The sequence below is a fragment of the Mustela lutreola genome, chromosome 12 (genome assembly GCF_030435805.1).
Source record: "Mustela lutreola isolate mMusLut2 chromosome 12, mMusLut2.pri, whole genome shotgun sequence".
Classification (NCBI taxonomy): domain Eukaryota; kingdom Metazoa; phylum Chordata; class Mammalia; order Carnivora; family Mustelidae; genus Mustela; species Mustela lutreola.
In genome coordinates this window covers 3,443,236-3,453,502 of record NC_081301.1, presented here as the reverse complement: position 1 = coordinate 3,453,502, position 10,267 = coordinate 3,443,236, and the positions used below count along the sequence as shown (strand labels likewise).

Here is a 10,267-nt window from a genome sequence, read left to right as displayed (position 1 = left end):
GGTCCTGGCCACCTGCCTTGCAGAGCGCCCCGTGGCCCCGCTCCCTGCTGCTGGGGACCAGGAGGGGTCCCCTCCCCCATATTCAGAATAACTTCCTGTAGAGCAGGTTCTCAGAATTGGAAAAGCTGGACAGAAGGTGTGAGTTAACAAATCCCCGTCCTGGGGCGGGACGGGGGCCTCAGGTTCTCGCCCCGCTTGTCCTCCCGCCACGCAGCCATAAGCGCACAAGCCCCAGCCCAGCCTGCACGGCCCCTTCTAGCTTAACTAACGCCTCCTTCCCTCCTCCCCTCCCCCGCAGTCACCCAGCGCTCCCCGCCCTCCCCTCCTTTCTCAAGCCTCTCGTCCACTCTGTCCCAAACCGTTGGGATCTGGAGGGCAGGCTTGGTGGCAGCAGACACAATAGCCGTGGGGCCATGGCCTTGTCCACGGCACTGGCTTCCGGGCAGCAGAGGGCCTGCCCGGGCCCAAGCAGCAGGGCTATCGGCCTGATGGGGCTCCTCTGTCCCCTGGCTCGTGAATGCACCCGCCTCCCTGGAGGTGGGTCGTGCAGTAGGGCCTGGGCATCCTCGGTGAGCTGTGACCCCGGGGGCAGCCGAACTCCAAGGCCCCATCACAGGTCTTGTCCTTGGTGGCCGGCCTTTTCTCATAAGTAGTCCCTGGTGACCAGAGTTCTGCACAGCCACAGGGAACTGGCCGCTTTTTTTTTTTTTTTTTAAGATTTTATTTATTTATTTGTAAGAGAGAGTGAGAGCGAGCACAGGCAGACAGAGTGGAAGGCAGAGTCAGAGGGAGAAGCAGGCTCCCTGCGGAGCAAGGAGCCCGATGTGGGACTCGATCCCAGGACGCTGGGATCATGACCTGAGCCGAAGGCAGCTGCTTAACCAACTGAGCCACCCAGGCGTCCCAAGGGAACTGGCCGCTTTTGCTGTCGCCCCTACTTCTGTGCTCAGTTTTCTCTCTCTCTCTCCCCCACCCCCATCTCTGTCCCTTCTCTCTGTTGGTCGGTCTCTGTCTCTGCTTGGCTTTGCCCAGGGTCGTGCTGTGGCCCATTTTTGTGGCCAAAAAGCCTGGTTTTTCCTTTTCTTTAAGGAAGCCCTCAGGGTTGGGCTGGAGCCCCACTTCCGCATTTGCCTTTTCCGCCTGAGCCTCTCTTCCATCCTAGCACTCCGATCCCCTGTGCTGCTGGGGGTCCCCACCCCTGGCTCAGACTGCACACCCAGCAGGCCCTTGATAACGAGGGGCAACCACACTGGTTGACGAGTGGCACCCAGCCATCTGTGTCCTAGAAGTCCCATGCCCAGTTCCCTCCAAGCTCCCGCTGTTGAGCTGGGGATGGGTGGCAGGCAGGCCACGGAGACCAAACATGCCCCTTTCTCTGAGGGCGGAACCAAGTGCCTGTGGATCAGTGAGCCGGATCACGACGCTGTTCACCCAGGCAGCCAACAGCCTGGCGACCTTGTGCCCTGTGCCATCTGCCTCGGCTCCCAGGTGGGCAGTAAGCCACACAGGTGCATTGTGGCACCAGGGCCACGGGGGCAGCCAGCCCTGGGAAAGATCGCCTGTTCCCACACTGTGTTTGCTCATGTGTGTGTGCGCACGGGCATGGCCTGCTGCGTGACCTTGGCCCAGCTCGAGGTAGCTGGAAACTGGCTACTATCTGGCCCCAGGTGCATGGCCTGGAGTGTGGCCAGGCTGGAGGAAGGGGCTGAGTAGGAGGAGGAAAAAGGGGCCCTCTGCGGGCAGCTGCCAACTCAGAGTCCTGGCCGGCTCCAACCCCATAAATACCCGTGGGCCGGAGGGAGGGCTGCACATGGGCTGGCACACACCATGGGTCACCTGGGGCTGGTTGTCTTGGGCCTCACCTGCTGCTGGGCAACCGTGAGCGCGGCCAAGGTAAGCGAGGGCCCGGCAGAGGGGCCACTGCCAAATTAAATCTGGATTTCATACAAACCACGAAGGTTTTGGTGTGGGTATGTTCTATGCAGTATTGGGGTATACTCACACTAAAAACAAAATGCCAATTTACCTGACATTCAAAGGCAACTGGGAGTCCTCAGTCTTTATTTGCTGAGTCTGGGGACCCAACACCCCCCTGGCTCTTTCCAGAGAGGTTGATGTCCCTCTTCATAGAAGGGGCCAGAGAAGACGAGCTGTCCCCCAAGCTCACACAGCCACCAGTGGCTGAGCAGAAACCTGGAACCCCAGAGTGGCTCCCAACCTAACCTCCAGGTCCCAAGAGAGTGGTCCCCAGCTGCTCGCTGGAGAGTCAGGAGGCCGTCCGGGGCGGGTACGCCATCGGCCGCAGTCTGCGGAATGGCGGGGAGAGGGCTTCAGGCTCTAAACCCCACAGACACGTGGCCGGGTGGTGTCCACTCTCCTCCAGCTGCCCTGGGGCCTGCCCCTTGGCCCCGGAGGTTTAGGTGCTGGCCCCAAGAGGTCACTGTCTTCGGCGGGGGGGCTTCTCTGAGGGCAGAAAGGGCCAGGATTGCTTCCCGCTGTTCCAGCAGCCAGTTTCCCCGTCCCCTCCTTGCCTCCATCCGGGGCCCTCAGGCCAGTCTCCGTTCTGAGACATGACTTCCCAGTCCCCAGGCAGTGACCTGGCCTGCTGCCCCATCCCAGCAGCCGGGAAGCCTGTCAGAAAAGATGCCTGGAGGCCTGAAACCAGGCTGCTCCTCCCCCGCGGGGAGAGATGGGGTGGGGCTGGGGGAGCACACCTGTGCCTTGCCCCCTTGAGGCACGTGGCGAGGGTTGCTCCGGCCTCCTCTCCAATTCCAGCCAACCCCCTCCCCTGCTAGCCCCCACCTTACAGGGTGCTGAGACCCCAGCAGGGCCGAGGGGTCGGGGGCTTCCCTGCCCTTGGCCCTCTTGAACCTAGCACAGGTGAGAGCCAGGAAGCAGATCCCCGCCACGGGACCAGACAGATGGGAAGGCAGCTCTAGCAGGGGATGAGAGCCTGGCTCTCCCACAGGGTGACTTCAAGCAGGCAAGCCTCCGTTCCCTTCCGTGACAAAGGGTAGATGCGCACCAGCCCCCAGAACCCTCCTGAAGATGGGCGGCATTGGCCACGTGGGGCCAGCTCGGAGCCAGGACTGGCTGCACAGCAGGGATTCTGATGGCCTCGGGGGAGGTGAGGGCTTTCTCAGCACTGAGCACAGGGGCTGTGAGGAGTTGGCACCAGTTGACCCAACTTCCCCCAAGATTCAGGGAGCGGGACACCCTCAGGGTCCAGGACCAATGCAGAAAGCTGTGCCTCTAGCAATGAGGCAAGTGGCTGGAAGCGGTCTCTGGGGAGCATCTGGGCGCCCTGGGGCCTGTTCAGGTCGCCGCCCACCCCCATTCAGGACACCCCCTGGGGCCTGTCTGAGCCTCGGCCTCTACCCCCAGCTGGGCGCAGTGTACACGGAAGGAGGTTTCGTGGAAGGTGTCAACAAGAAGCTTGGCCTCTTTGGCGACTATGTGGACATCTTCAAGGGCATCCCCTTTGCTGCACCCCCAAAGGCCCTGGAGAACCCCCAGCGGCACCCCGGCTGGCAAGGTGGGAGAGGGCAGGGGCTGGTGAGGCCATGCGCCTGGGGGGGCCGTGGGGCGGCTGCCATCCTCACACCTGTCCCACGGGCCGCCCGCAGGAACCCTGAAGGCCAAGGACTTCAAGAAGCGGTGCCTGCAGGCCACCATCACCCAGGACAACACCTACGGGGCAGAGGACTGCCTCTACCTCAACATCTGGGTCCCCCAGGGCAAGAAGGAAGGTGAGTTCGCCCTCCCCGCACCCCACAGGTGGCCCCCAAGCCCTGCCCTCGTGTCTGGGGGGCTCTGGAGCCGAACTTCCCTGCAATCGACATGGTGCAGAGGGAGCCGGGGGAGGGGGCCGGCATCTGGGGTGACCCGGCCTGCCCTGCTCTGCCTTAGTCTCCCGGAACCTGCCCGTCATGATCTGGATCTACGGAGGCGCGTTCCTCATGGGATCCGGCCACGGGGCCAACTTTCTCAGCAACTACCTGTATGATGGGGAGGAGATCGCCACGCGAGGCAACGTCATTGTGGTCACCTTCAACTACCGTGTCGGGCCCCTGGGCTTCCTCAGCACCGGGGACGCCAACCTGCCAGGTCCGCCAGCTGTCCTGGGCACCGCGGTGGGGGATCGAGTGCGCCCCACCCCGTGACTCTGAGCCCGGCGGGGGTGCGCCTCAGCTCCCATTGTGCTCGAGCAGCTGCCACCCGTCCGCCTAGAAAGGCTCAGAATCCCATTTGCGGAGCCAGGGAGTTGGAGAGGTGCTGTGAGAGGCAGGAGCCCCTTGGCTGCTGGAGCGAAAGGCTGCCAGACAGACGGACAGACAGACAGACAGGGACCCAGAGGCCTGGGGAGCAAGTGCAGGGAGCCCAGGGAAAGAGACTTTGCCGGGGCAACCCAGGAGCTGCAGGACAGCCAGACAGACAAGGGTGGCTGTGGGAGGGAGGGAGAGAGAAGAGCGGACCGCTCCTCTTGCTCCCCTCGCCCCGTCCCCAGCCTGAGCCCCACACCTGCCCCAGCAGCCCACCAGCCAGCCTCCAGGAGACCCACCATTCAACGTCTAGGGGCTCAGCCAGGGTCTGTGTGCAGTCGAGGACATTCTCAGCCTGCACACACGCACTGTGCACCCTGTGTGGGCCAGGCCCTGGCACCCCCAGACCCAGCCACGGGTCCCTGATGGAGGCCCCTCTCCCACGCTGCCCCCAGGTAACTTTGGCCTTCGGGATCAGCACATGGCCATCGCTTGGGTGAAGAGGAACATCGCAGCCTTCGGGGGGGACCCCGACAACATCACTATCTTTGGGGAGTCAGCTGGAGGCGCCAGCGTTTCTCTACAGGTCTGGGGGCCCCCGGAGGTGGGACCTGCCCCGGAGGGTGTGGGAGGGAGCCACTGGGGGCAGGGAGGAGAGGGCCTGGAACTGATGCGTAGGGTGTCTGTGGCTGAGCCTGGGGTGGGCAGGTGGCGTGAGGCCTTGGTGACGGGACCTGTGTGTGCTGCAGACCCTCTCTCCCTACAACAAGGGCCTCATCCGCCGAGCCATCAGCCAGAGTGGCGTGGCCCTGTGCCCGTGGGCCATCCAGAAGAACCCCCTCTTCTGGGCCAAAAGGGTAAGGCGGAGCTGTGGTGGGCAGGGGAGGGGCCTCCCTCCTTTCCACTCTGTCCTGCACTGCAGCACCCTCTGCCCAGGGCACTGGCCTCACCCCCCTGCCTACCCCCGACTCCAGATCGCCGAGAAGGTGGGCTGCCCCTTGGACGATACCGCCAGGATGGCCAAGTGTCTGAAGGTTACCGACCCCCGCGCCCTGACGCTGGCCTACAAGATGCCCCTGGCCGGCATGGAGTGTGAGTGGAGGCTGCTGGGCGGGGCCCGGGGGGCTCGGGGTCGGCGACGGCCATGCTCCTGGAGGAGAGAGGGGCCGCCGGCTGTGAGGCTGGCCTGGCCGCGACGGCTGGCCTCCCGCGGCAGCGTGCTGCCCCAGCACCCTCGCAGGCTCAGTCGGCCGGCTGTAAGGAGCGGAGACATTCTTCCTCTGTACCCCAGTGGGTCATGACCCTTTGAGAAGCAGATGATCACATGGGCTCTGCCCCCCGACGAGGCACACATCCGCAGTCATTTGGAGACAATTTTAGGGAGACTCGTGGACCCAAAACCAAGAGGCTTTGTCCTAGACGGTCATTTGTTCTCCCTGCCACTCGTGCCGTCTGCACACACCCACCAAGCACCCACAGGAGCCTCTGGTCCTCCCAGCTCTGCTCCTCTGGGCCCGAACGCCGGGGCCCCAACAGCCCAGTGGGCTGGGATTAGCCCTTGCTCACCCTTCCCGTGCTAAGAGACCCCATCATTTGCGTCTTGACCTGATGCCAATTAACCAACAGTGTTCTGAGCAAAGCGGATGCAAAGCAAACACGTGGCCCCACCTGCCAACCAGTCGTTCCCTCTGGTGTGCACTGGGAGGAAAAGCAGCCGGCCTGGGCCTCCTGAAGGCCGCTGCCTCCACGTGCCCTGAGCCAGCTCTGCAGTCCTTTTGGGGCCAGCTCAGGGGGTCTGCAGGACAATGAGGACCTCGCAGTTTCTGGCGCACATGCTGGAACCCAGCCCCGAGAGGGGGTGAGCCTCTTTCATCATCAGTCGTCTCAATTCCTTCCCCATCTTCCTCCCAGAGGCTGAGGGAGGACAGCCTTGGGCTCTAGACCGGTGGTGTTCTGCCCGGGCGGGCAGTTCTGCTCCAGGGCACGCATGACCGTGTTGGGAGACAGTTTTGGTTGTCACGACTGCAGAAGGGGTGCCACAGGCATCCCACGGGTTGAGGGATGCGGCTGGACATCCTGCAACGCGCTGGACCTCGGATTATCCCGCCCTTAATGTCGGCGGTGCTGAGGCTGGAGAAGCCGGGTCTGGATCAGAGGAGGCAGGAGGTCGGGCTGGGGTCAAGTCTGGGTACAGGACGTGTCAGAGCCCGCCTCTCTCCCACCCAGATCCCATGCTGCACTATCTGGGCTTCCTCCCTGTCATCGACGGAGACTTCATCCCCGATGACCCCGTCAACCTGTATGCCAACACGGCCGACATTGACTACATAGCGGGCACCAACAACATGGACGGCCACATCTTTGCCAGCATCGACGTGCCCGCCATCGACAAGAACAACCAGGAGGTCACGGAGTAAGCAGTGGGTGCGGGGCCTGGGGGGCAGTGCCCAGGGGTGGCTGACAAAGGTCAGACCCGGGTTGGGGGGGCCGCCTGTGGCCCTCTGCTGGGTGGGGGTGCAGATACCCTCCCACTGGCACTGGGTAGAGGGGCCAATGCTGGCATGGTCCCTGCAGAGAGGACTTCTACAAGCTGGTCAGCGGGCTCACCATCACCAAGGGGCTTAGGGGTGCCAACACCACCTTTGACATCTACACTGAGTCCTGGGCCCTCGACGCATCCCAAGAGACCAAGAAGAAGACCGTGGTGGACTTGGAGACTGACATCCTCTTCCTGGTGCCCACCGAGATTGCTGTGGCCCAGCACAGAGCCAATGCCAAGTGAGGACCTGGGCGGGGAGGCCCCCTGGGGAGGCCCACCCACCTGGGATGGAGCACCGGAGCCCTCAGGCCTCTTGGGAGGGTGGCTCATGGGTGTCTTCGAGGCCTGGGAAAGCCGGGCTTGGGTCCCCACCTGGGCCTGTGCCACCTGCTTTGTCCAGGCCTGACGAGACCTGAGAGGGCCCCTCCCTACCTCCCAGCCTCAGGGGGCTTTGCAACACCCACCTGCGATCCTCTGGCCAGCCCGGCACCCAGTGCCCTCTCTCACTCCACAGTCCCTCCCACTGAAAAGTTCTTGAGCTGGTCGACCTTCCCCTCGTGCTGCATGGAAGGAAAGAACCCAGGATGATGATGGTCTCTGTTGTGGGTTTCAACTTGACCTACTTTCAAAATAACTTTGGCCTGGGACCACATTAAAAATCTCTATATGATAATAGCCAATGAAATTAAACAAAAGTTAAGAATGTTTAAAAAGTAAGAAGACAATATACCCGGCATCTAGAGAAAGTTTCGCAGCAGCTAAGCAGTAAATGTAGCTCTGAGCTTCCTGTCAGTCAAGGCAAAAAGGGAAACATCTGAGGGTATATAGCTTGTTCAATTAAATTAAGATACAAATTCACTTGCAGGGCAAAAAAGATCTTTCTTGATACTGAATTACAGGAGAAAGCTGCCTTAGTGGGTTTTGTGGAGGTGAATTATCAACACAACTGAAATCGTAGATGCCCCGAATCTGTGGCTTTGGCCCACGGCTTTCCCTTTCCCAAGTGTCAGCATCCCAGCTTCTTCATGAGGCTTGTGGGAACTCCCCAGACCCTTCCCTGCTCCCCCCATGCTCCCTCCGGAGCCCACCCCTGCGCTGGGTGGCCCCAGGTGAGCACCTTGCCAATGGGGGTGCTCTCCCTTCCCTCCTCAGGAGCGCCAAAACCTACACCTACATGTTCTCCCACCCCTCTCGGATGCCCACCTACCCCAAATGGGTGGGGGCTGACCACGCAGATGACCTCCAGTATGTCTTTGGGAAGCCCTTCGCCACCCCCCTAGGCTACCGGACCCAAGACAGGACGGTCTCCAAGACCATGATTGCCTACTGGACCAACTTTGCCAGAACTGGGTAAGGCAGCAGTGAGGCTGAGCCCAGAGCCCCTGCCACCTGGCCCTGAGGGCCTGGGTTCTAGTCTCTGTTCCCTCACTTCCACATAAGCTCCTCCAACCTCGGTACCTCTGTCTGTCTGTGAAGCCGGGGTACTGCCCGGGGCCCTGGGATCAGTACGGCCTGGGGCTCCACGTCCCCAGCCAGTGCCAAGGCGCCAGACTGCGAGGGGCCCCGAAGGTAAGGGCGGTGCAGAGCAGGGGCGGGGGGGTGCTGTCCAGGCAAGCCAGGGCCCAGGTGGGCTAGGAACACAGGTCTCCAGCCTCCTGTAAGTCCCCACCCCCACCCAGCCTTTTTCCTGCCTGCAGGGACCCCAACATAGGACACTCGGCTGTGCCCACGCACTGGGATCCCTACAGCATAGAAAGTGGCAACTACCTGGAGATCACCAAGAAGATGGATGGCCACTCCATGAAGCAGCACCTGAGGGCCAGCTACCTGCGCTACTGGACCTTGACCTACGAGGCCCTGCCCACAGTGAGCGGAAACGGGGCCGTCCCCGCGCCCCCCTCGGGGGACTCTGAGGCCGCCCCCGCTCCCCCCAACGGGGACTCTGAGGCCGCCCCTGCTCCCCCCTCTGGGGACTCTGAGGCCGCCCCTGCTCCCCCCTCTGGGGACTCTGAGGCCGCCCCTGCTCCCCCCTCTGGGGACTCTGAGGCCGCCCCTGCTCCCCCCTCTGGGGATTCGGAGGCTGCCCCGGCACCCCCCTCTGGGGACTCTGAGGGAGCTCAGATGCCTGTAGTCATTGGCTTCTAATGTCCTCAGCCCTAAGAAGCCATAGGGTGAGACCCCGGGGGGCCCACCTCCCCTCCAGCGCTCCTCCCGAATAAAGCTTCATCTGTCTGTCTGTCTGTCTGTCTGGCATCTTCCTTTGCTCCCAAGGCCCCAGCTGGAGGAAGCGGGGCTCTCAGGCTCAGGCCCAGACGCTGGGCCGGTGGCCTTACCCTGGGGTCCATCAGTCTTCAAGCTCCAGGAAATCTGGAGAACGACCCTCCCTCTAGAGGGGAGGAGACAGGTTTGAAGAGGACCTGGGCTCTGGGGGCTGTTGCCTCCCCTGGACTGGTGAGGTCCGGCAGCACCAGCTCCTCTGGGGCTCGGCAGGGACCTCCGTGTTCTAACTGGGGTCTGGGCACCTGGCCTGGGAGGAAGAATGGACTCTGCTTCTAGCTGGATGCAAGTTGAAGAGAGAACAGAGCTTCCTACTGGAAGGTCAGAAGCAAAAGTTGCAAGAGGATTGGCCATTGGGTGGCTCTGGCAGAGTTGGGGGCGGGAGGCGGAGGTCAGGGTCAGGGTCATTCCCATATCTGGGAGTCTGGGCATCCTTCACTGGGTGGCGAACTTAAGCAGCCTGAGGTCACCATGGCCACGGTGAGGGGTCGGGGACACCAAGAGGGGGTCATACACCTCGGATCATGAAACTCCAAAGTTAGTGCTCGAAACGATGTTGGGGGGTGTCTTTCCCACCCCTCACCCATTCTTTCGACTCTGTGAGGCCGTGCTGAGGGCTCAAAGGAGAGAAGATTCTGGAGTCCCGAGCCGCTCTGCCTGGCGGTGGGGGGTGGGGCTGGAGACAGCAGCCCCCTCGAGGCAGCCAGCACACTTTCCCTCTCTAGCCACAGATGGAAGACTGAGGTCTGGGGAACTGAGCCCTGTGGCCGCCATGCAGCAGAGCTGCACAGGGGGCAAACCCGTCCCCCCAAGATGGAGGGTACAATCAGGCTGGCATGGGACCGCTGTGGCTATGCTGGGCTTCCTGGCTTAGTCGAGGGCTCTCGGGGGTGAAGAGGGGATTCCTTGTCACAGACTGAGGGGATGGGCCCTTGTGGCGGTGTGGGCCTTTTCCTGGTGACTGTCCCTGCTCTTGGCCAACAGAAGCACAAGGATCCAACAGCGGGTCCCTCCCCTGCCACAGTAGTTCGCACACGACTTCTCTAAGTGTTTCTGCCTGCTCTCAGGAGCCTCCTGGCACTGCAAGAGAAACCTCACACCCCATGGCCTCCGACCCGCCCCAGACTGGCCCTGGGACGGGCACTTCCAGCCCTTACTGGGGGAAAGCGCAGCTGTGCCTGCCTGTCAT

General features: G+C 62.3%; 1 protein-coding gene across 1 annotated transcript; it reads left to right on the top strand.

The window, feature by feature from the left end:
* Positions 1-912: 912 nt before the first annotated feature.
* Positions 913-9,037, top strand: CEL (carboxyl ester lipase). The gene is made up of 11 exons (XM_059142192.1): positions 913-1,893; positions 3,385-3,535; positions 3,627-3,749; positions 3,910-4,107; positions 4,718-4,848; positions 5,012-5,119; positions 5,237-5,354; positions 6,489-6,675; positions 6,837-7,040; positions 7,954-8,151; positions 8,499-9,037. The coding sequence occupies exons 1-11, from the start codon at positions 1,828-1,830 to the stop codon at positions 8,944-8,946; spliced, it is 1,932 nt and encodes a 643-aa protein (XP_058998175.1). The 5' UTR covers positions 913-1,827; the 3' UTR covers positions 8,947-9,037.
* The last annotated feature ends 1,230 nt before the right edge of the window (positions 9,038-10,267 follow it).

Bases quoted from the DNA above. Each gene is read 5' to 3' on its own strand.
- CEL (XM_059142192.1), top strand. From the start codon at position 1,828: ATGGGTCACCTGGGGCTGGTTGTCTTGGGCCTCACCTGCTGCTGGGCA. The intron at 3,750-3,909 runs GTGAGTTCGCCC...GCTCTGCCTTAG, and splicing joins CCCCCAGGGCAAGAAGGAAG to TCTCCCGGAACCTGCCCGTC. The intron at 4,108-4,717 runs GTCCGCCAGCTG...CGCTGCCCCCAG, and splicing joins CGGGGACGCCAACCTGCCAG to GTAACTTTGGCCTTCGGGAT.